General features: G+C 49.0%; 1 protein-coding gene across 1 annotated transcript; it reads left to right on the top strand.

Annotated features, from left to right (window-relative positions):
* Positions 1–16,707: 16,707 nt before the first annotated feature.
* GSX2 (GS homeobox 2) lies at positions 16,708–18,294 on the top strand (the record flags this gene model as incomplete). Its single annotated transcript, XM_080797687.1, has 2 exons — positions 16,708–17,278; positions 17,954–18,294. 2 exons carry the CDS (start codon positions 16,708–16,710, stop codon positions 18,292–18,294), a joined length of 912 nt encoding a protein of 303 aa, XP_080653813.1.
* Positions 18,295–25,554: the final 7,260 nt, after the last annotated feature.

A 25,554-nucleotide genomic window follows, 5' to 3' on the forward strand; every position in this document is an offset into this window, starting at 1 on the left:
AATGTCACAGGATGAGGGTAGTTAGGTAATGTGGTAACTGATAGGAAAATTAACAGAACCAATACCAAATTCTAGCTGATGATAAATGGTGACACTATATGATTTTATGCATTGATTTGCCATTTCTCCCTCATTTTTCCATCTTCATAGGATCTCAAAGATGAGCAGTCTTCCTTCTGGAGGTGGATATATGACAGGCTATTTTGCAAGCATTTAAATCCTTCAGGAAACACAAACATCTTGTGACCTGGAACAGTCACTCAGGATTCTGACTCAGACTGGGAATCTGAACAATGCTGTGCTAATAAGCCAGAACCAGACCATAAACATCTGGCTGCCCTACTTGATAGATCCTTGCTGTCAGCCCTACTTGATGGCATGTTGTCAGCAGGCCCTGTGAAGATAAGGTTGAATCTATCAGAAAATATCTCAGGTCCACGTAGGAAAAGAAGTATTTTGGAATGAAAACAAGGCAGGATACCTGAAGATGACATCAAGATTTCCCTACTTCACTCTGTTTCTATTAGATCGGATGGGGACTGAGTGCTCAGGCCAACTTTCTAAGGCAACTGGTTGGCTAACGGAGGCTATTTTAAAAATTTTTTAAAGATTTTTTATTTATTCATTTGACAGAGAGAGACACAGCGAGAGAGGAAACACAAGCAGGGGAAGTGGAAGAGGGAGAAACAGGCTTCCCGCTGAGCAGGGAGCCCCATGAGGAGCTCAATCCCAGGACCCTGGGATCATGACCTGAGCCAAAGGCAGATGCTTAACCGACTGAGCCACCCAGGTGCCCCAAAGTGTTTTTAAAGATTTTTTTTTTATTAGAGAGAGCACACGTGCACAAGTGGGAGAGGAGCAGAGGGAAAAGCAGGCTCCCTGTTCAGCACATGTAGGGGCTCATTCCCAGAACCTTGAGATTATGACCTGAGCAACCAACTGAGCCAGCCAGGCGCCCCTAAATGAGGCTATTTTTAACTCTAATCCCGTATTCACCTCAAGCTGCCTTCCAACCTGGGTTTGCCTTCCAAACCCACTATATTCCAGAACCATTGTCAAGTGGTAGGTACTCAATTGATTACCTCTAGATAGACTGACCAAGAGATTAGATAACTCCCGAGAGCAGGGAAGTGACACCTGGAACATAGTCAGCATGTAACAAATACATTAACTACTATGTGCCAATTACTCAGAAAGTTACTATGACAAGACAATGAGCTTGACCATCCTAACCATCAACTCAACCCTCAGTAATGTCATCTCACCTTGAGGTTCCAACAATTATATATAGCTTAAATACTATAGGCTGATGTCATGTTTATTTCCAACCCCAGTTTCTCTGAAGTTCAGATCTATATTTCCAACTGCTATTACACAATCAAAAATTTCCAATTGCTATTACACACCAAAAATGGTGTTAAGCACCAAAAACCTCACCTCCTTTCTCTTTGACCCACTCTATCCACCAGCCCATCTGAAACAATGAAACGTGCTTATCTTCTGTAACCAGTCTATTTGTCAACAGTACCTCCCTAACACATACCTGAGCCAGAAATCCAGCTCCCCACTGAATCATTACTCTTTCTATACCCACGTCCCATCTAAAGAACAACCGAGCACTGTTGGCCGTCTTGAATTTATCCTTTCCTCTCCTCTCCTTTCCCACCATTAGTGATTTGTGTGACCCTCATCATTTTGAGACTGACTCCTAGACTTTCACTGCCTCTGAGTTTTCTCTCTTCCAATCCCTCCTGTAGAATGATTTCAATCTAATCTTTTCCATTTCCTACTTAGCATTCCTCAAAGACTATCCATCTACTCCCATCTCCTGCTCCTTCACCAAGCGCCCCGACCCTTTGCTTCTGTTGCTAGGCAGCCCTTGCTCATTTTCCCAGCTTCAGGCAGCCATTGCATCTCCAAAGAATGTACCTTCCAGGTCTGTGCTCACTCATGGACCCTGGGCCTAGAAGTCTCATCTCTCACTGCTGTGCTATTGCTGTTGTTGTGTTGTTTTTAATCTGAATGTATCCTACACACAGCTCCAAGGCCCAATCCCAGAGTTCCTGATGCCAGCTGGAGGACAGAATGGCTGTCTCCTCCATGCGTCCATAGGTTATTACATTCCATTATCACACACCTATTAGCATTCATTAAGGGCTGTGCTGAGGCTTTAGTCATCTTTGGACCCTAGCACCTAGCTCATGCAGGCGCTTGATAAAGAATGGTAAATTTCAATAGCACCTGTAGCCCCATGAGCTCTATGATGAACTTTCCAGAAGTTCATCCAACGGTATGATTTAGGCCTTATCTTTAAAAGTAGCCATTCGGGGCGCCTGGGTGACTCAGTGGGTTAAAGCCTCTGCCTTCGGCTCAGGTCATGATCCCAGGGTCCTGGGATCGAGCCCCGCATCGGGCTCTCTGCTCCGCGGGGATCCTTCTTCCCTTCCTCTCTCTCTCTGCCTGTTTCTCTGACTACTTGTGATCTCTGTTTATCAAATAAATAAATAAAATCTTAAAAAAAAAAGTAGCCATTCATCTGATATGCTTTGCCTTTTGTTGGCAACTAAATACACAAAGACTTCTCTGGCTAAGGGTCATTCTCTGGCAAATATAAACAGTATTCTGATCATCCCTAGGTACACTGCTTGGAACTCCAGTAATTTGCTCAGTCTCCAACCACCACCACCACCACCACCACCACCACCCAAGGTTAAAAAAAAAAAAAAAAAGCAAAGCCCCTGGAGAATAGCAATGATGCAGTAAACTTTGGCTGCCGTTGCTCCTTTCTGAGCCATGCCTTCTGCATTTGTAATAAACACTCTGGTGCTTTAGAGCACCTGGAACAGAAAAACAGTGTAGTGTATAACCGAGGCATGTATTACATTCTAAGTGGAGATGGCATGGGTTAATCCACGAATAACCAAACACCAAATTAGTATTTCAATAAACAAATTGTTCTATTCCTTTTCTTGTCTCAAAATGTTTAAATTTTCCTTATTCACATATAAAAGTAATAATTCACGGCAGGTATTTGAAAGATAACAGAGAAGTAACTCATATATTTTGCTACATGTGAACATTCTTGAGGAAATGGTGTTATCTTTTTTTTTTTTAAGTTTACTTTATTTTTAGTAATCTCTACACCCAGAGTGGGGCTTGAACTCATGACCCTGAGATCGAGACTCGAATGCTCTTCCAACTGAGCAAGCCAGATGCCCTGGTAATATGTTATCTTAAAAACTTGTTCAGAGGGGCACCTGGGTGGCTCAGTGGGTTAAGCCTCTGCCTTCGGCTCAAGTTATGATCTCAGGGTCCTGGGATTGAGCCCTGCATTGGGCTCTCTGCTCAGTGGGGAGCCTGCTTTGCCCTCTCTCTCTCTCTCTGCCTCTCTGACTACTTGTGATCTCTGTCTGTCAAATAAATAAATAAAATATTTTTTTAAAAAACTTGTTCAGAATTGATAGTTTTATATCTATTTTCTGAATCATATAACCTCTTTTTGCTACCTTTGTAGTTCAATATCATAAATTCTTGCTCTAACAACAGTCATTGATGAATGACTCTTGAGATATTAATGTCCTCATAAGAGGATGTCAATTATTACTAGTATCTGTGGAAGACAATGGTGCTGTGTATGCCTAGAGAATGAGGGACATTGTCTTGCTCAATCAGTTTTCAGTCAATGAGCTCATCAGCTAAATCTGATGGACTGACGGAGAAAACAAACATGAGGAAGGAACTGTAATGCACTGACTAAGACAGTATGTTGGTTCGCCCAGAGCAGTCAGATGAGGGAGGGCATCCAGCCAAGTCAAGAGATTCAGGCCAGACTCCAAATGAGCTTGAGCTAACAGCAAGACAATATCTCTTGTTTTCAACCCTGTGCAAATTATAAAAACAAGAGGATGAGGCCATTGTGGAATGTTCCCCCAAACATCACTTATTTAGCTGGGGATTGAACATAATCCCAAAGGCAGGCAGCAGAAGAAGGACCCAGCCCTCATCCCAGGGCCAGAATTTAGGATTTGAGTGAATCCAGTAACCTATATTTTCCTCATTTAGCCAAGAGGTTTAGAATAGAGAACTTGTCTTCTATCAAAAATGGCAATCTGATTTAGATCCCAGTCCTAGATCTGATTTGGACAAGTCCTTTAACCTCTGAATATCTCATTATGGAAATAGCAATAATAAGAAAGTCCTATCTGGTTTATATAACCATGCACATCCAATGACATAACAGATTTAAAAGTCTTTGTAAACGCCAAAATGCTACGTAGAGGTAAGACAAAATTGTGTTCAGGCATCTACCAAGAACACTGGCTTTCTTCTTTTGAATCCTCATCAAATATTGATTGAGCAACTATTATGCCAAGCACCTTTCTTAGTGACCCCACAGACATAAATATCCCCAGGAGTTTTCACTCTCAAAGGCAGATTTGGACAACAAACACAAACTCTGTACATTATATAGTATGTTGGAAAGTGGTAAATGCTATGGAGAACAAAATAAAGCCTGGTAAGGGGGTTGGGAGTGCAGAGGGCATAGTAGGGGCTTCGATATTTTTTTTTATTTTTTTTAAAGATTTTATTTATCTATTTGACAGATCACAAGCAGGCAGTGAGGCAGGCAGAGAGAGAGGAGGAAGCAGGCTCCCCGCTGAGCAGAGAGCCAGATGTGGGGCTCGATCCCAGGACCCTGGGATCATGACCTGAGCCGAAAGCAGGGGCTTTAACCCACTGAGCCACCCAGGTGCCCCGTGGGGCTTCGATATTTTAAAAAGAGTGAGCAAGTGACATTTGAGGGAAGACCTGAAGGTAAGCAAGGGGACTTGTAAGGAACTATTCCAGCAGAGGGGAAGGCCAGGGCAGGAGAGGGTCAGACAAGAAAAGAAAGCAGGGCGGGGCACCTGAGTGGCTCAGTGGGTTAAGCCTCTGCCTTTGGCTCAGGTCATGATCTCAGGGTCCTGGGATCAAGTCCCGCATCGGGCTCTCTGCTCAGTGGAGCCCCTGCTTCCTCCTCTCTCTCTCTCTGCCTGCCTCTCTGCCTACTTGTGATCTCTCTCTGTCAAATAAATAAATAAAATCTTAAAAAAAAATAAAAGAAAGGAAAGCAGGGCAAGGGAGTAGGTCAATAGGAAGAGAGGAGTTCGGAGAGATAGTCACTGTTAAGATCACGGAGGGCCTTTTTGGCCATTGTAAGGTCTTCGGTTCTTACTCTGACCCAATCTAACTTCAGTTTTTAGAGGCTTCCTCCGGATGCTAAATTGAGAAGAGATTGTAGAGGCAAGGATGGAAGGAAGGACCCAGTCAAAAGTCTCTGCAGGAGACCAGAATGTGGTTTGGACCAGTGTGATAGTGATGGGGATGTTGGAAGTGGTCAGTTTCTGGATGTGTTTAAAGGCAGAACCATCAAGCCTTCCCCACAAATTAAATGTACAGAGAAAAAGAGGATTTGAGGGAGATTCCAAGGGTTTGGGACTGAGACACCACAATAGGGATGTGCCAGTCTGGAAGGGAGCTGGTAATCCTCTCCCTTTTCTCTTCCTAATGGCCAGGACATCTTCCTACAAATGTGTAAGTGCAGATAGTGTGGACAGAACAAAATTGAGATGGTCCTACTTGGTGACTGCTGGAAGGGATTGACCACTGATAAACACTACTTCTCTTTTGACCTCAGTTCCTCTGATTGTAACACAAGATGGATGGTTCAGCCAGATAATGGCAAAATTCATTTTCAGCTGCCAAATTTGATAGCCTCAATGCTGCAACCAATTCTCATATTTCTCAAGACTTTTAAAAATATATTTATTTCTTGAAAAAGTCTTAAGAAGGAAATTCAATCATTAACGATACTCCTTTTGGGTTTAAAACAAAATTAACTTGTGGTCCTAGTTTGAACACCAAAAAAAACAAAACAAAACAAAACTTAGTAAGACAGTACAACATTAAAAACAAAAGTACCATGTCCCGTAATTGTTTATAAATTACCTTGTTCCAGGGCGGTACATAGCTAATCAGGAAACATACTGCCTATGTCATACTTAATTGGAAGTTTCGTTTACAAGGTTTAACTACAGCATGGATTTTGTCACTGTGAAAATATTCCCTTTCACTGTAATGGCACATGGGTGGACTAAAAATGCTTCTAAGGCTGCCTGAAAGAACATTTGGCTCTGACAGGTTCTTGCTGCCTTCTCCCAATACTTTTTCCTTTCCTCTTAACAACAGCATGAGTAATAACATTGGTTTAGGAGGGTAAGAAGTTAGTACAGAAGAATAAAGAGCAAGCATCTGGGGTGCCTGGGTGGCTCAGCGGGTTAAGCCTCTGCCTTCTGCTTGGGTCATCATCCTGGGATAGAGCCTGGCGTTGGGCTCTCTGCTCAGCAGGGAGCCTGCCACACCCGCCCCCTGCCTCTCTGCTTGCTTGTGATCTCTGTCTGTCAAGTAAATAAATAAAATCTTAAAAAAAAAAAAAAGACCATGCATCTGATATTCACAACCCGATGCTACAGAGCAATATAAATATGGACAAATTAATTTGTATTTGTAGATAATCTTTCAAACTGTGCAACCTGCCTCACATGGGGGCACCTGGGTGGTTCAGTTGGTTACGCATGGGACTCGATTTCCTCTCAGGTCATGATCTCAGAGTAGGGAGATGGAGCCCCCTCTGGCCTCTCTTCCTTTCTCTCTGCCCCTCCCCCCTCAAATAAATAAATAAATCTTTAAAAACAACAACAACAAGAAACCTACAGCACATCTTCCCTTCTCCGCAGCATTCCATCCGGACAACAGAACATCAGCGTCGGCATCACTGAAGTTTGTACCTAATGAGTCTTAACCCTGTGCCAGGCACTGTGCCAAGGGTTGTCATGACAACTCATTCACTGCACAGAGCCACCTGATAAGAAGAGTGCCTTTATAATTTCCATTGTCAAGGAGGAGGATTCACACCCAGGACTGCCTAGCCTCCAGCCCAAGCTCAAGGGCGCAGTGGAAGGGCTGTGGTCTGGATGGAGATGGAATGCCTCTGCACTTATTTCAACATATTGTCTTACTGCTATCATACTCTGTCTTCCAAGCTCTCCGTGACCCTTCTGCTTGAGGGCAGAGACCAAAATCTATGTTTACAACACCAGCATTCTGCAAAGAAGTTACACATAAACAGAAAGCCCCGTGTTAGCTCCGTGATGAGTGAGACCTAAGCTGTCTGGTTCTTCTGGTTTTCCCGGCGTGTAAAGCAGAGCCTGGTATAACTTAGGTACTCCATGAATGCTTGCTGGGTAAATGGCCAGAAAGATGATCCAGAAGGTGAACGAAGAAAACTGGAGGACAGGTGAAAAGGGGGACTCCTGGTGATGCCCCCAAAGCCCCTCCCACTTATTTGCAGGTTTCCCCCGTGAGGGGCCACCCCTGCCCCTCCTCCTTTCCCTCTTCTCTCGGTGGCATCGCTGCTCAGCTGAGAGAGGTGCGGGGCTGCTGCGGCCGCCCACTGGGAGGGTGCCGGTGAGCGGGAGGAGGTCCGGTTCCTGGAGCCCCGCCCCACGCCCGTGTCCCACGCACGCACACTCACAGGCAGGCTTCACGCGCGCGGTCTCCCACACCGCCGCGCTTACTCTTTACACACACCCTGGTGCGCGCACGTTCTTACACATACGCCTACGCACAGATTCACAGGAGCACACGCTTTCTCACACTCACCCTCTCTCACACACTCAGCCTCTCTTCTTCGCCCCTTCGTATACCCACAGTCATGCTGACAACCCCCACTCACGCTCTGAAACACCTACACGCTTCACTTACACGAGTGCACACATACACGCACATATTACTACTCATATTCGCACTCTTCACGCACTTGCCGACACACGCATTCGCTTCCACACACCCCGTATCCCACGGTCACGTACGCACTCATTCTCACGCTCACGCACACTTCCCACGCGCTTGCGCACACAGATTCACGCCAAATCCCCCTTAGTGCACACACACGCTCGCGCATGCGCACCTGTCGCGGCGGGGACGCAGCACGGACGGTGGATGCCAGGTGTCTGCCGGGGGGCCGCGGCGGGTCGCGGTGTTCTCGGGCTGTAGGTTCAGTACAATCCCTTAGAGTCGCTTCGTTTTGCAATGAGAAATAAATCAGGGAGAAGGAGAGACTGGGACCCAGGAGGTCAAGACACCAGGAAGGGGGTACGCCGTGGGTCTCCAGCTCCCGCCTCGAAAGCGCCGGGAGTGGCGGACGCGCTGGGAACGCCTCCCGCGCTCTCGGAGTCTATTTATGCCAATCTAGGGAGCGGCCTCCCTCGGCTTCACCCACGTTTGGAGTTCGGGGTTGACTGAGGACCGACTTCAAACCGGCCCCCAGATGCGCAGCCCGGGTTCCCCCGCTCAGTCCTTGTGGTCCAGGGGGCACAGCACAGGACGCTGTGGGCTGGGGTGGAAAGAAGAGCAGGGTCTTCGTATGAGAAGACGTCGGTTTGAATCCTTCCTCTGCCACTTGGAAGCTCTGTGCCTTGGACAATTTGCGTAGCCTCTCTGAGCCTGTTTCCTTATCTGTAAAATGAGAAATCACTCGACAAATATTTATTTCCTAATATATGCCAGCTCTAGGCTGGGTGTTTGACACAGACGGTGAATAAACAAAACAGACCCAGTTTCTGTCCAGGGGCAGCTTGCAGGCATTTGGGGAGGGGCGCGTACCCAACCAACCAGTGGACCTATGTATCAATTACAGTCAAGGCGTTTCAAGTAAAGGAATAAGCTGTTGCATTTACCCACTTGAAATGTCTTTCAGCACTTTCTATGTTCAGGTTGTAGGGGAATAAAAACAATCACATTCCCTGTCCTCACCCCACTACCAGTTTGAGGCGGGTCATATGGACCACGTTAAACTGGCGTTTGTGTTCTTTACTATATAGGAAAACCACACTTACCAAGAAGTGGACAAAAACCAAATGAGTAAATAATAAAAGTACCTACCTCACAGGGTCATTGTGATTATTTAAAGATACATTAAAAAGCTTAACTGATACCCTGGCACATAATAGGTGCTCAATAAATGCTAGGTATCATTAGGAGATAGTATTACCTAGTGCCCCAAACTCCACACCCCTGCATTAGATAGACAGCATCTGAATCCTGGCTCTACCATCTTTAGTTGTCTGGCCTTGTAAGTCTTTGAACCTCATTAAGACAGGATTCTCATACAAGAAACAGCCATAATAATAGCATTTTACCTGTCAGATCAAATGAGATCATGCAGGCAAGGCTGCTCATTCAGAGCCAGGCACACCGTGGAGCTCAGGAAATGGTGGCTATAAAGACTGGCATACTGAAATGGCACCTGCTTCCTGCTGTGCAAAACAGACTGCAAAGGGGATACCTGCCTGGCCCTGTTGGAGGAGCACAAGACTCCTGATCTCCAGGTCCTGAGTTCGAGCCCCACGGTGGGTTTAGAGATTACTAAATAAATAAACTTTAAAAACAAACAAACAAACAAAAAACCAAACAGACCAGCAATGCTAGAAGGTTTCTCCAGGCCAAAGGAGTGTTGAAATTTAGGGCAAGGACCCAAGTAGGTGCTTCCAGTACACCAGACCTTCAAAGAGGAGGGAGACTGGGACGTGGGAAAATTCCCCTCGCAGGCCCAGGTTGATGGGGCTGCTGAAGGAGACAGGTTCACCCAGAAATTGAAGGCTAGAGGAACCCCGAGTTGGGCACCTTCCGTGTGCAGGCTCCAGGCTGTGAAGGAGCCTTGGAAGTAGAAACTCAGCTCAGAAAGGGTGCGCCATCTCAGAGAGATGCTGGGTCGCTTACTCCAGCCTCCTAGTTTCCCTCTGCAAAGCCCAGCGCTCTGATACTTCATTCCTGGGCCTCAAGGGCACATGGACCTGCAGATCCCAGATAATAATAAAAACCAGAGCCACTGACAGCTCTTACCAGGCACCAGGCCTGGCGCCAAGCAGTCCTCAATTCCTCACAAGGACTCGAAAGTGGCGGGCATTTTCCCATCTCACAGGCTCAGAAACTGAGATTCTTCCAATCTCCCTGGCTTCCTTTCAGTTCTTGCAATTAACCAAGAGAAAGTCTTCCCAGCTTTTGTGTGTGCCCTTCGGTGGCCCGGAACACATTTCCCAACCCTCTTTCCCAGGCCAACTGCCAGTCATTCTGCCAGTCACCTTCAGGCTTCAGTTCTACCCACTCCTAGAGCCAAATGGTAGTTCCTCTCATTTTCACGCGACCTTTTGCCATTGACCGCCACTGAGTTGAGTTGTTGAAATTCCCAAGGGACCTGTCTCATGCAACAGCATTCCCTGTATGCCAAGAGCCTGCATACAGTAGGCTCACCATACACACTTTCCAATGACCAACCGCTGAACCAGCCTCAGAGAGGTTAAGTTCTTCTCTTCAGGTTCCAGGATTAGTGGGGTAGGATTTATCGTTTATTTCTCAACCTTCACCTGCATCAGAATCACAGCAAACATTTTTGTTTAATTCTTAAGCTTGGGCCCCACACCATTAAATCAAAATCTCGAAAGCATCCCTATTTTTATAGCGCTGTCTGGGTGATTTTTGTAGATGACCAAGGTTGAACACCAAAAAGGCTAGATGGCTAAAAATTACAAAGTTTCACTCTCTTTTTTGTAGCATTAAAAAAAAAAAAAAAAACCAAAACTGTCTTGAATTCCATTACTAAGCAGCTATTTCAGGACAAGGCTTTCAACAAACTTTAGACCAAGGGAAGTGGGGAATTCATCTGTGTGTGAATGATTCAGCCCTCCCCTTATGCTCCCAGCAACACCCTCCCCAACGTAACAAAAACCACCAACTTTGAAAAAGGTAGTTTAAAAAAAAAAAAAAAAGGCCAGCGCCAAGGGAACTGGAGAGGGAGGGAGAGAGGTGGAGCATTTGCTTCAATTATCCGGATAATTGTTCCGCACCTCAGGCCATTGTTACTGAAATGAAACAATATTCTATTGGATACTGTCTCGGCCTTTTCAGGCGTGCTCCCCGCAGGGCCTAGCACACGCTGGGCACTGAGTAGTCTCTCAATAAATTTTATTCTGATGACAGAGGAGAGCTTTAAGGGTGGGGGAGGGATGCCCTGTTAGGCTGAAGGATTTGGGAGTGGGCGAATATGAATTAAGGGGAAGTGGGGAGCGCAGGGGCTGTGTGGCTGGGACTCGGTGTCATCAAAACCGTTCAGGCTGTTCCCGAAATTCTGAGCCAGACTCCTCACTCCTTTCCCAGAAGCCTCCTCCCAGCCCCCTTCTCCAAGGGCCGAATTGAACTCTGGCGCTTGTCATGAGCACAAAGGCGAATTGAGGTTTCTCAAAGGCCCATCCGCTCTGAATAAACACTAGGGAGAAGCAAGACCATTTTTTTGGTGGCGGGTGAGCACGGGGCCCGGCGGCTGCCCTCTGGGCGGAACGGGCTCGCCGGCGCTGCGCTCGCAGTAGCGTTCGGGCAGCACACGGGAGAGCCGGGCGCCCGAGCCCCTCTTCCTTCTGCCAGCGCCGGAACGTGGGCACCGACTCCGAACGGCCCTGCTTTCATCCCGACATAAGGCTTTTGAAGAGGGGCTTGGGTTCTCGAAGAGTGTGTATTTGCTAATCGCAGCCTCGGCTTTAATGAGATTCTTTTAGCTCCCCCCAGTCCGGTTTGCAGGTTACTGCCTTATCTGGGGATCCTCGTTTTGCACCCTGGCTACACATCCTCTGAACAATCGCCTCTCCGGCCCCTGAAAGGAGAGCGAGCGCCCCATTTCTGCTGAATGCACGTCTCAGTTCATCCGAGGCTGGCGGGCTTTTGATGGCCACAATGCGAGTTACGCCCAAAGAGTGTCTCTTTGGTCAGATCGACAACGCTTGGCTTCACGTTTGCAAGTTAAACGGGCAGAAACCCGGCTGAAACTCCCACGCCAGACGCCGGGGACGTTTCCCTCCGCCCTGCTCAGAGCAGAACTGGGGAACGGGTCTGGGCAGGGGTGGCGGGGGAGAGGGGGAGAAGGGAGGGAGGGAGAGTTGTCAGGAGGCGGCGCGGGAAAAGAGTCCCGATTCTAAGCCGCCATCTAGAAGAAAGGGGGGGGGCATTTTCTCTAGTATATACCTCTTGTTTTTATTTTTGATTTTTTTTCATTTTGCTTTGTTGGCAGCTTTACCCAAACAAAAATGAATAAATAAAACGAGAGCGTTTTCTCCTTGTCTTCACCTAGGTAGCTGCTTTCCTCCAGCCCCTGAAAATGTGACTCCTTCATAAAATCAAAATTTATGATTATTCAAATGTTGGGGACTGTGAAAAGAGAGGAAGAAAGAGAGAAAATTAATATTGCAGCTGTTCTTCTGATTAATGAGAGATAATTGCTCATGAAAAGTCACCCCTGTGGCATTTTGTTGTCTCCTGGATCTTTGTTCTTTTCCACTATTATTGAGGACTTTCTTGAAGACTAAGCGGTTCTTTTCAATTTTTGGGTATTCAGAAAGGGTTGCCTGGTTACAGAGAATGGGGAAATCTCGGGCTATATCGGGTAAGATGTGCCACAGACAGCAATATCACAATGCCACTCGGAGAAAAGGATGGTTACAAGTTAACGATGCGCTTTCAATAAAACATTCATAGACTTGTTCACGCTTTGATAATGACCTCATTAAAGGGAGCTGGGGGCAAGTAAGTCCTGTCTCCTGTTTGTGTTCGGCTAACAAAACCCAGCTTTGAGATCATTCATCGCTTTGGAAACTAATATGAAATCAATGTAAGAGGAGCAAATAAATCCGAGGCCGCCCCGCCAACTCCTGGGCTGTCCCGCCCGGCTTGCCGCCTCCGTTTGGGGGCAGGAGAACCGTGTGGGCAGACGCTAAAAACGAGAGAAAAAGGACTAGGGATTGGGGGTGGGGTGGGTGGGGAGCTGTTCCACGGGCGGGGGTGTGCGCAGAGGAAAGGGCAATGTGGGAGTTACAACCCGTAAAACAGCTAAGCACATCAATAGGTCAGAACTCTAGGGACTGCGGAATAAGCAACACTAAGTTCACATCCTTTGCTTTCCCTGACTTTGCCCATGAAAGGAAATAGAGTGAGAAGCAAGCGGGGAATGTGGGGTCCAGGTCGGGTGTGATGGGGGGGGAAGTATTGGAAGACTTCTTGAAAGCTACAGCCAAGATTCAAATCTCAAGACTGAGCAGGAGGAAACTGCTCATCCAGGCTCTCAAGTGGGAGAGTCCAGGGGCAAGAAAGTGGCACCTCTGAAATGCTTTTATTTTTTTTTTTTCCTCTTTGGAGGGTAAGGGTGGGGTATCCCATGGGCATGTGTTCAGGGGAGTGGGGGGGGGACAATTTTGTTACCTTCATATTTGTGACATTGTCTTGCACTCAAGGAAGACAAAGCCATCTTCTGTCATCCCAGCAAGAGGGAGGAAATCAAAGGATCCCCCTGCCCCTTAAAAGAACTAATTTTCTCCTTGAATTATGAAAGTAATGGCTTAGGTAACAGCCTGTACTCTGTACCCGACTGCTTAATACCGAATAAATCCTTCCACGTGGCTCCCCGAGTCGTGGCAATTAGAGCTCATTATAGGCTCATAAGAGCTCTCATTTCAGGGATTACTTAATGGACGATGAAATTTTATCGGACAGAATCACTGAGAAATAAAATTGCGTGGCAGCGGGGGCACTGTGGGGGCACGCTGACACACTGCTCAGGGGTCCGCTTTGGCTTTGAGCAGGTTCAAGGAGCTGCTGTCCTGGGGAAGGGTCTGGCTGGGCAGGCCAGTCACATAGCTGCTCAGGGGCATGGAGGGTAGGCTTCCTTTGGGAACAGGGGTGGCAAGGCACAGTGGGGCCAACTTCTGAAGATAAGGCTGGAGTGGAGAAAAGAAAGAAAGACAGCGATCCAAAGAGAATTAATGAGGAGACTCTGAGGAGAGCCTCCAATATGGCACGTGACCCCCAGATTTTTGCTCTTGGTGGGCTCAAGCAGTTTATTTTTTAAATTTTTTAAAGTTTGTATTTTAATTCCACTTGGTTAGCATGCAGTGTTATGTTAGTTTCAGGCATATAATATAGTGACTTAACACTTCCATATGTCATCCTGTTGTGCTCATCACCATGGCTCAAGCAATGTACCAAGTCCTCTCATACAGGCAAGTTTCTCAGGCAGGGTCTGCTTTCTGCCTCAAGTCTGGCCCCAAGCCACTGCTCCCCCTGCAGCCCTAAGTAACCCCCTGGGCCTCTCACTTTTCTCAAAATTCCTTAGCATTCCAGTCGGATGTTTCCATACTTAGACATAAATTAGTTGCTCACGCTTCATAATTAGGATTCTCTAAAACCAAATGGTCCTTGCATAAGCACAAATTCCAGCAATTAGCATAGGAGCTCTTCCCGTGAGCGTACCCAGAACCACTGGGAACAAAGTGACCCAAACTGTAAGCCGAAAACAGACCTCTGATGACCTTCAACCCAATCCAGGAGGGGAAAAAGGAAAGGGGAAAGCTATTACTTTCTTTGAGCACTTGCAAAGTGAATAAATACACATAAGCATATATTATATAAATTACACACACATATACACACGCATCTGCAAAGTGAGTGGGGAAATCATGTCACCTGTTTGCATAATTTAGGCCTGTTAAAAAACACCCAGCCTTTAAGCATCTCTTAGTGGTTGAGCTTCCATTCTTGTTGGGGCTGGAGTGATTCTGGGAGTATGGGCGTTCTCCTGACATGAGTGAGGACGGGTGGACAGGCAGGCTGGGTTGAGGCTGAGCGTCTGGGATGGCTGCTTCGGCAAACCTTGTGGTACAAAAGTAGTTACAGCTGAGCTGCCCAGAGTTAAGCCCTGAGACTCCTTAATTGTTGTCACAAGATGTTGGATTAGCACATTTCTGGAATAGCTGTCTGTTTACACTCTGGAGACCCACCGTCCACTAACCGCTTTCTAATTGAATTCTAATCACATTCAAATAGCTCAATAACCAGCCTCAGCTGCAATTCATAAAACTTTAATTGCCATCCATAAATCCTGGGCTCCCCAGAGCGGGGCGTCCCTACAACCCAATTACACTTCTCTAGCAGGCAAAAGAAATGGTCCCAGAGATGAAAAAGGAGAAGGGAGAGACAGACAGGGGACAGAGAGATAGCCCGTGCCTCTCCCTGAGAAGTTGATGCTCCCCTAGGATTTGGGCACTGGCTTCTCAGAGGTGGACGGAGTCCTGTCCCAAGTTTCTTACCACCATTGTGAACGCAGGCCTGAAGTCAGCTGTTTTGGAAAAAGGGTCAGATTTGTATGTAGCGTTTGCTCACCCTCCCTGCTCCAACCGGACTTTCCTACAGGGGCAAAAAAGGGAAAACTGTCACCTCTGCCCTCTCACCTTCTCCAAAAATCAATAGCCTCTATCTTGGCAGTCACCAAGGCGCAAGACTTCCACTGGAGACCGTGCCCCTCAGATTTCCCTTACCAAGCCACCTCTCCCATCCTGAGGCAGGATTCCTTGAGTGGCTCAAATTCCTTCAGCCTCTTTCAGCTTTTAAAGGGGTGCGGGGTGGGGGGGGGTGTGTGGAGAGTGCTTCCTGGTTAGCCTGCCAGTTGCTTAAGATCTGTAAAACAGAAAGGCGCAGAAAATCACAGGACCCAGAGCAAAGCCTTCCCCAAGCCTGCTCAGTCTCTAGGAGGGCTGGGATGGAGTTTGCAGGGTTGTCCTGGAAATGCACCGGCTTGGAGAAAGGAGAGTGACTCCTGGACGGGTCTCTCCGCCGCAGGGTACATCGACCGTTACAAAGGAGCACAAGGAAGTGTCCTTGATCTAAGCAGCCCCAGGAAAAGCCCCAAGTGCAAAGGCATTTTAGAGCGTCTCAAGAATTAGAATGAAACGCTCTCTGAAGCTTCTTAGGTAGTTGGCTTCACTCTTGCGCCCCGGATCGGATCGGTCACGAACTAACCACCTGAATGACTCTGGCCAAGTCCAAATGCTGAGGGGCACTGTGTGTGTGTGTGTGTGTGTGTGTGTGTGTCCGTGGTCCAAGCCGCGGTGCGGGACTGGGCTGGAGCCAGTCCACCGCCCACACAATCGTGCTGGGAACAGCAGGCCTCACACTCTCCCGCGCCTCAGTCGCGGCCGGTACAGAGGAGCAGGGAGCACTGGGCATCCCTGTTAAAAAGGCCTCAAGGTCCCCACCTGGTGCGCTTTTCGGCCGGGAGTGGGGAAGAGTTGGGCTGGGGCCCAGGCTGGGGAAAGGGGTAGGACGGAGGATGCAGCTCTGATTTCTCGAGAAAGCGTGGAGAAAGAGGGGGAGGAGGCCGGCCTCCCCGCGAAATTAACAAAACCTACACTTTGCAAAGTCTCCCCCATCCCCCTCCTTCGAGTTCTTCCCTGCCGCGCGCCCGCCCCTCCTCGCCGCTTCTGTTGTGACTCGGGCAGCCTATCCCGAGGGTGGGGAGCTGCTGAGGAGCCTGAGCCGAGCGGTACTCCGCAGCATCACGTGCCGGGGTGGGGGCTATAAAATCCCGGAGCCGGGGCGCCGGGCGGGGGACGTGAGGACCAGCCCTCTCCAGGGACCCCTTTGTTCGCAGCCCAGACGCCGAACACCTCCGCGTCCCCGAGGGCTTGACCGCCTGCGTCCGCGCCGCGCCCGGGGCAGAGCTCAGAACAGGAGAGGAGGGGTGGGGGCGCCACCGCCGGCCCGGCCCTCCAGCCACCTCCCCCCCGCCCCGACATGTCGCGCTCCTTCTATGTCGACTCGCTCATCATCAAGGACTCCTCGCGGCCCGCGCCCTCGCTGCCTGAGCCGCACCCCGGGCCAGATTTCTTCATCCCGCTGGGCATGCCGTCCCCGCTGGTGATGTCTGTGTCTGGGCCCGGCTGCCCGTCCCGCAAGAGTGGCGCGTTCTGCGTCTGCCCACTCTGCGTCACTTCGCACCTGCACTCCTCTCGCGGGCCCGCGGGCTCCGGCGGCGGAGGCGCAGGCGCCGGGAGCGCAGGGGCTGGGGGTGGGGGGGCGCCGGGGGGCGCAGGGGCCCTGCCCCTGCTCAAGGGTCAGTTCTCTTCGGGTCCCGGGGACGCGCAGTTTTGTCCACGCGTGAGCCACGCGCACCATCATCACCACCCGCCGCAGCACCACCATCACCATCAGCCCCAGCAGCCGGGCTCCGCCGCCGCCGCAGCGGCCGCGGCGGCGGCGGCGGCGGCCGCGGCAGCCTTGGGGCACCCTCAGCACCACGCACCTGTCTGCGCCGCCACCACCTACAACGTGGGGGACCCGCGGAGATTCCACTGCCTCACCATGGGTAGGGCGGGGGCTCTGGGCACCTACGCGCCGCGCCTTCCAGGCTCCCAGGAGCAAACTTTCCGCCTCCAGTGGAGGAAGTGGCAGCCTGGGGCGGGGGGTGAGTGGGAGGAGGGGCTTTTCGTGTAACTGTGGAGTCGTACCCAGAAGTTCCACCAAGGTGGAAGTTAGCTTTCCAACCTCTCCAAGCAGCCTGGTGCGTGCACTCCGGGGACCTGGTGTCTCAGTCTTGCGTAATATCGGGGCCTTTGAGACCTCAAACTTGAGGGTTGAGAAACCGAAGGCTAAACTGGCTGAGGTTCGGGGTGGGTATGTTTGAACTTAAGTGTGGCATTCCGTCGTCGGGGCTAGCTAAAGCATGTCCATGCTTTTGGCCAAGCCAGCCTGCCTCTCTGCTAGGCTTGAAGGGAGACGACCGGACAATGCAAGCCCCCACCCCTCTTTAAGCTTCTGACTTTACATCTCACACATCAAAGGCCTTCACTTGCTGCGGGGGTCTCTGTCCTTCCCCGCTGAGTAACGAAGTGCCATGAAATGGGAAAGGGTGAGGGATGGGGACAGGTGCTTGAGCTTCGCGGGTGGGTCCTGGAGAGGCGTCCTGTCCAAGGGCTGGCACGTGGGGTGGGATCGCCTCACCCGAGAATTACGTCTCTGCCCTCTCTTGGCCGGTCTGCAGGGGGCTCGGACGCCAGCCAGGTACCCAATGGCAAGAGAATGAGGACGGCGTTCACCAGCACGCAGCTCCTGGAGCTGGAGCGCGAATTCTCCTCCAACATGTACCTGTCTCGACTCCGGAGGATCGAAATCGCGACATACCTGAACCTGTCAGAGAAGCAGGTGAAAATCTGGTTTCAGAACCGTCGGGTGAAGCATAAGAAAGAAGGGAAGGGCACCCAGAGGAACAGTCACGCGGGCTGCAAGTGCGTAGGCAGCCAGGCGCACTACGCGCGCTCCGAGGATGAGGACTCCTTGTCGCCGGCCTCGGCCAACGATGACAAGGAGATTTCTCCCTTATGAGGAAGCCCACTTCCCTCTCACCACACGCTCCTGGCCACCCCCACAACACCAAGGTGACCGGTACCCAGGGGCCCAAATCCTCGCCCATGCTGTGGTCCCATCTGCAAAAGGACGAGCTGAGCATTCTCCCGGCGCACATGCCCGGCCTGACCCTTCAGGTCTCATCCTTGACCTGTTTGTTTGAAGTTCCACTCAAAGTTATAGATCTTTGTTTTTTTTTTTTTTTAATGTAAATAATCTAGATTCAACTCTGCTTTGTCACGTAACAGGGAAGAAAAAAAAAAAACCACGGTTGGTTTAAGTTTAACACTGTATGTGAGTTTTTGAAAGCGCATGTCCTTTCCCCTTCCCCACTGTCTTTCAGAACCTAAGAAGAGAATGGGGGTTTCTTGATTATTTTCTGTTGTTGTGTTTTTTTTTTTTAATGAAAGTATTCAATTGCAAATAATTTAGCGAATTTAACCCTGTAGGTCTCGCCTTCTGAAAATTTGCCTGGGGAGAGATTGGAATTCAAATTGCTGAAGTCCCTTTGTATGTGAATAGTTTTATATAAAATTTATATTTATATTTATTTAAATAAATAAAACAAAATCAAGGTTTTCAATTTGTGGTGTTTGCTCTCACTATCTTTCCCCGTCTCCCCCTTGCCCATACCTAGAGAAAGGCACGGATGGGGGGAGGGAAGGTGTCTGAGAATTTAGAGGGAAGTGTTGACTAAAAACTAGTAATGTGGGGCTTGGGTTGAGGGAGTCATGGCACCCCTTCAGTCATGATGTTGCCTACCAAGTACTAACTCCCCATCCTCAAAAGAGCTAAGCTGCTCACAGTTGAAAGGACAAGTCATTCCATTTAAAGTGACACTGACAATTAATGACACACAAACTTGTTGATTTATTTAGCAGGGAAAGGTCAATATTCCTTACCTACTATTTATTTTCTATGGCAATTCTCCATTCCCCCCTTTTCCCTTACAGCTCTTTTAGTACTAAAACCGGAATCATGTGATGGAATTTGAACAGTTTTAGGAAGAGCAACAATCCATCAAACAGGTTGGAAGCAATGCACAAGGAAACTTACAAATGATGCTGCAAGTAACTGGAAACATTAGTTCCCGGTTGTTCCTCTAGTGAAGAAATCAACTGATTCCATCAGTGCTGAGAAAACGTGAGGGCAGGGACAGGGAATTATTCTGCCCAAAGATTTATATTCTCAGTTTTCCAAAATAGCTCAGAGGTGCCTTCGGACTCTGGCAGTTTTCCTTGATCTCCCTAACTTTAACCTAAATCTGTTCCCTCCTGATCCCTTTCTTCCCATCATCTTGCAGAGTTAATTCCTGCAAACCTGCTCCTGGAGATTTACTCTGCCCTCAGCAGGGCAACCTGGCTCTTTGCTCTGTGCAGCCAGGGCCTGTCACCTAAGGAAGACAAGCGAAGCTGGAAATGTGGAAACTAGGTCTCATTCCCTGCAAGCTGAGCCCTCTAACTCCCACTGGTATTATTTCTGATTATTTTCTGTAAAGATGCCACCCAAGAGGTTCAAGCCAACAGGAACTGTTTACAACACACAGGTTTCTTTAGATCTGATTTACTTTCGGTAGGTAGGAACTGAAATCTTACCAGGTGAGATGGGGCTCTACAACTGAGGTCAGGAAGCTAGTTTGGGCAAAGGGGAAAGTTGGGCCGCGGCGGGGGGTGGGGGGATGGGGGGGCGGAGGATGTGATTACGGCGTTTCCCTGCCCAGAGTTCATTAGTTCTTTTCTCTTTCTCTTTTCTTCTTTTTCTTTTCTTTTCTTTACTTTTCCTTTCCTTTCCTTTTCTCTCTCTGTCTCTGTCTCTGTCTCTGTCTCTCTGTCTCTCTGTCTCTCTGTCTCTCTCTCTCTCTCTCTCTCTCTCACACACACACACACACACACACACACACACGGGAGGCTCAGAGAAGGACTTCGGTCTTCAGCTCCTATTCGGGTACCGGCCAGGCAGGCGGGAGGGACTGAATAGGGAGCTGTCGCCGCTTTGTGCACCGATCTGGGCCTGGTCCTACGCAGCGGTCACAGGCATCCAGCTCGCTCCTACCCCGGCCTGGGAGGCTAAGCCTCCCGGACTCTCTCACGCGCGGAGCCTTGGGCCCGTCGCGCTACCCGCCGCGAAGCGGAGGAGGTACCCGCCCGCTGCCTTTCCCGAAGATCCCATCTCCCTCTTCCCAATAAACAGGACTCTCCGCCCACAAATATAAGGGTGGGAGGAAAGGAGTTTCGAGGCGCAAAGAACGAGAGCATTTACAGAGAATTCATTTTCGGGAAATAACGGGAAGGACAAAGAGCCCCGGCTGCAGCTCTCCGTGCTCCTGCCCAAAGCGAAGCCTCAGCTGGGCGGTGGGCCCACACCTCTGTTCCTTGCCCCCCCCATCCACAGCCGGCTCGCCCCCCCCTACGTCGCCCCCCGCTGGGCCCTGGCCCTCCCCCGAGTCCCAGCCCAGTGTCTCTGTGCCTCGCCTGGCTCGCCCACCCCAGGCCCTGCTCCCGGAGCGCGGAACCACCCACCTGCCACACCCGACCCAGCGCGGCGCCCAGCCCCACCGCCCCCCTGGAGAAGGACACGCGGCGCCAGCCCTTCTTGCCAGGTTTTGGGCTGCTTGAATGGTCTCAGTCCCCCTCCTTTCTGTCTCCGGGGGGAAGTTCCTTAGGGGAGAGAGAATGAACAATTCGTCTCCCACCAGAGGCAAAAAGTTTCAGACAGAGATACGTACCTAGACGTTGGACATTCTCCTTAGAAAATCTTCTTAGGGGGTTTCAGGGAGGTTCTAGGATATTCGGTGCCCAGTGGACCTTCGTCTCACTTTCACGGTGAACCATGAGGTCTCCTGTCTACTAGGGTAGGTTTTACACCCTTCCGTCCACCCAAGGTAATCATTTGCTGTTTTTGAAGTTTGCAAATCCTGAGGAGTCCTTGGGAATCTCTGATTTTAAAGGTCTACTGTTTGACCTCAGGTTAAGAGCTCCTAGGGCAACATTCGGAAATAGTCGGCTAAGCAATCTTGATATCAATCAAACACTTTCAGTGAAATACCCACAGATTTATTTAAAGAGATGTGTGGGGTCATCCTTGACAATTTCTCTACTAGGGAAGCACCAGATGCTAGCTTCTCAGTAGTTTTTCCCAAAACATGGCCTCTTAGGGGCCTACAAACACATTATGGAGAGAGAGAGAATGAAAACGAGAATTAGAAATTAGGATCTTGGTCCCCTAAGAGAAAAGAAGTCAGCAGCAGGAGCCATTGGTGTGCTCGAATCCCACTCTTTGCAAGCAATTCCCGTGGTGGCTTCAAACGGAAAGAGGTTCTGGGTGGGAGTGGAGAACTCAAAAGATGACCTTCTGCCCTTGTGCCCTAAGCCCAGTCCTGACATTCTGAGAGAAAAGGAGGAACAGAGACCTTTCCCCTTCACCCTCCCGCTCAGTGAGCAACACAAGCCCAAGGCCAAGGACTTAGCACTGATAGTAGCACTTGGCAAGGCTTCTTGATTGCAAACCATGCTCAGGGCAGAAGGGACCCAGCATCCTATCCCTGGGATATCAACAGACCCAGATGATAGAAATGCAGGTGATGACAGACTTCCTTTATTCAGAAGTATTCTAAGTTGGTCGTCTTAGCTTGTTCTCCTCCCCTTACACCACATCTCCCCTGCTCCCCCTAAGGATATCTGAAGGTATTTTAAGAGAAAGAAAAAGTTGGGGATTTGAAGTCTTTGATTTTTGACTCCCTCTTCTCTTTTCTTACCTCCACTGTCTACCAGTTCTGATCAGTATTAGAAATGCAGCTCTCTGGGTTTGCTCTGACCGGTCAGAGAATTGCCAGGAAGGTGATTGTTCTAAGTGAAAGTGGTCACGGAAAGCAAGAGGGTCTGTGTGTGTATGTGTGTGTGAGAGAGACAGAGAGAGAATTCCCTGGGGGGGGGGGGTAGTGGTGGTGGTCATATACATGGAAAGGAAAGAGCTATTTGCACCAGATTTTATTTTATTTTGTTTTGTTTTGCCTCCCATCTCTACCTTTCCTGCAGGTTCTATTCACTTTTCATGGCACTCCTTGGGAGATTTCTTTGAGGGAGGTGGGAAGGTATTTAGAGCCATTTGGAGGGAGAAGAAAAAGGAGAGGGAGCCGGGAGAGAGGTCTGGGTAGGAGATCTCCACCCCGGCCTTACGGGTGTGGGAGAGAGGAGAATGACACTCCCAATAGAACCTATTTGCTAGAGGAAATTGGGTTTAAAGGAGCAATCACTGCTTTAAAAGGAACTCCTCCCACCCTCTCCAAACACAGCCTAAAGCTGTCCTAGACGATGAATACAGCTCAGTGCATCAAAGCAATTGTTCCTATTTTCATTATTCACAGGGAATCTTTGAATGTACCTGTTAAGGTGACAGACCTCTTAAAAGGGAACATTTTTCCATGCAATTAAATGGTGCATTTACTAGGCTTCTATTAACATAATTTAATATAAATCTATTTTATAAATCTTTAGGCTCACATTACTGAAAATTGAGCTTCTCCGGAAAAAAAAAAATGCCCACATCTCTCCCCTAAATTAGATGTAATAGAATCCAAAAACTTGCTATTCTAAGCCAGCTGGAAATATCAAAAGTAGAAGAATCTTTTGTATTGTCTTTTGTTAATGGTGAAAGTGTGAAGAAAAAAGGCAGTTTGTTTCACAGGGTAATTCTACAGGGACGCAGCTTTCCTTCACCAAGGCCCTGGCCCTTGGAGTCACGCAGTCTGGAGCTAAGAAGGGGGGCCAGCAAGAATGGGAACTGGTAGAAGTCTCAGCAACAGTGTTCAAGCAGAACTCAGATGAAAAAAACAAAAGCCAGCCGTGACTCATGTTGGGAAGTAAGTTTCTTCAGTCTGAGGAAAGAAAACCCAAAGCCCAGGAGACCTCACAGACCTGAGACCCCACAATGGGGTAGATATTGCCGTCTGTTCCCATGGCTGGGCTCCTTTGTTCTCAAGTGCACCCTCCAAAATTCTGGGCATCCCATTGTCTCTGAAAATAGCGTTCTGTGTGCCCTTATACTGATGTCCCTGCCGGCCCTTCTGGACTGGGCATTGCCACTCTTCGAGCCGAGCGAGCCCTGTGTTTTCCTGAACCCTTGTCCTACCTTTGTTGAGCCTTCCAAATCCCAAACCCAGGAAGGCCCCAGGGGCTCCTCTGAGTGAATCCCCACGGATCGGAAGTGTGTGCTGTGTGCTTAGGAAAGTAACTAGTTTCAGATTAATGAAGCAGTGACAATTTCAATCTGCTTAAAGGCGGAGGTTGGCACTGCCCAGGCCTGAGCGTGGGGAGCTCGCCAGGCTGGGCTTTATATTGTCCGCTTTTCTGAAGAGCAGACAATGATGGATAGAGAGACATTGAAAAGCAGGGGGCGTATTTTAAACAGCCCCATAAAGAGGGCTGTCACTTTAAGACAAGAACCATAGTGCTTTGATGACTTTGTATTAGCTGCACCATTTCAAATAAGGAACTCAAGTCTCTAGCCAGAGGGAGGAGAAGGAGAGAGAGAGAGGGAGGGAGCAAAGGAAGGGAACGGGAGAGGGACAGGGAGAGAGAGAGAGAGAGAGAGAGAGGAGGCAGAGAGTACGGGGAATGTAGCAATAGTCAGCCTGTGTGAGCACTGCAGGCCGACTAAATCTCAGGCTACTACTTGCTTTCTGAAGTTCACGGAGAAATGATCCACAGCAGGTGCAGAGAAAAAAGGCAGGTGGACCTGCTCCCGATGGGAAAGAGTTTCCTGCCCGTGGGCGGCAGCCGGCTCCGAGGGGCTGGAGACAGCTTGGCCTCGGTTTGCGGGGAAGGGCTCGAGAGGGCCGCGCCGCTCGCCCGCCCCAGCCGCTGAGGATTATAATGGAAATTTTTGAGACCGTGAAAGAGAAAGAACAGGGAGGGGGAGGGCAGGCTTCGGGAGTCTACCTTCACAAAGCCTAATTTAAATTGTTTGGGGTCAAGCAGCAGCAAGCCACCTCCCCCCTTTCCTCCTTAATTAATTAATGACCACGATTAATTATTAGGGTCGAATTTCAAGGCTTCAAAACGCCTTCCCGGAGGGGCTGAAGAGTTGCTAGAGCCAGACACGTGGTTTTAAGTTGGGAGAAGGGAGTCGAGAGCTGCTAGTATTAGTCTCTTCCTTGCTGCTACTCTCTCTCTCTCTCTCTCTGCCTGCTTCTCTCTCTTTGTGCCTTGGGGTCTCTCTCTCTTTCCCTCTCTCTGTCTCTTTCTCTCTCTCTCTCCTTTGTTCTCCTGGCCAACCTTCCTATGCTCCTCCAAACTCCCCTGGTCCTGGCTCAACCCTGCCAACTCCAGGCCCCCAGTTATCCGGTAAGAGGGGAGAATACCCATGCTTTGGTCCCTACCTGGGGCACCCCACCGCCTTGTCGGTGGTGAGAAGTGAGTGGGCACCAATGTCATTTCACTGGTAGAATCAAGAGTTTTTGACAACTTGCTTTTTTTCCCCTCCTTTTTACCGAAGAAACTGACTTTCTTACTAACTTTCTTTCTTTCTCTCTATCTTCCTTCCTTTACCTTTTTTTCTTTTTCTTTTTCTTTTTTATTAAAGCATATGGGAGCTGGGACCGGGAGATCGCGCCGCTTTAAAGGCCGGCGAAAGGGCTGCCCCGACGGCGGCGCTTGAGGGAGAACGTTTAGTCACTGTTTCATTAGGCACTATTTGAACCTTGCAACATGTGGTAATTTCTGGAAGCTGAAAAGGGGGGATTATGTAGGAGGGACACAAGGAAATTAGCGAACGGTTAATTTAACTCGTTTTCTGCTAGACTTTTCGATACATTCCTAATTGACTGAGGGGCAGGTGAAGCTCCCGCCCCATGCAGGCTCATTCACGGTGGGAATAAATGGTTCTTTTTCAACTCACACTGCTCACAATATATCATCGGGGAAAAGACATGCAATGAATATGTTGATTTTTTTTATTAATGGAATTACACCCTGCCACGCAGGTGTGAGGGTAAAAACCTATACTGCAATGAAATAAGATTAACAATGAAATTAGAATTTTATTAGCTTTATATGTCACATAGACCTGGATTTGAACTGTCAAAACAAGCAACAAGAAAAGATATTCGGAAGGCAGCCCTGCCAATCAACCAGGAGACATGGAACAGCGACGAAGCCAAATCATAATCGGTTTCCGGTTGCTTCCGCGCGACACTTGGGCCTTGTGCTGGAGGCGAGCGGGCTGTGGGCCCCGCACGGGTAA

Source organism: Martes martes (assembly GCF_963455335.1).
Source record: "Martes martes genome assembly, chromosome: 2".
NCBI classification, from domain to species: Eukaryota; Metazoa; Chordata; class Mammalia; order Carnivora; family Mustelidae; genus Martes; species Martes martes.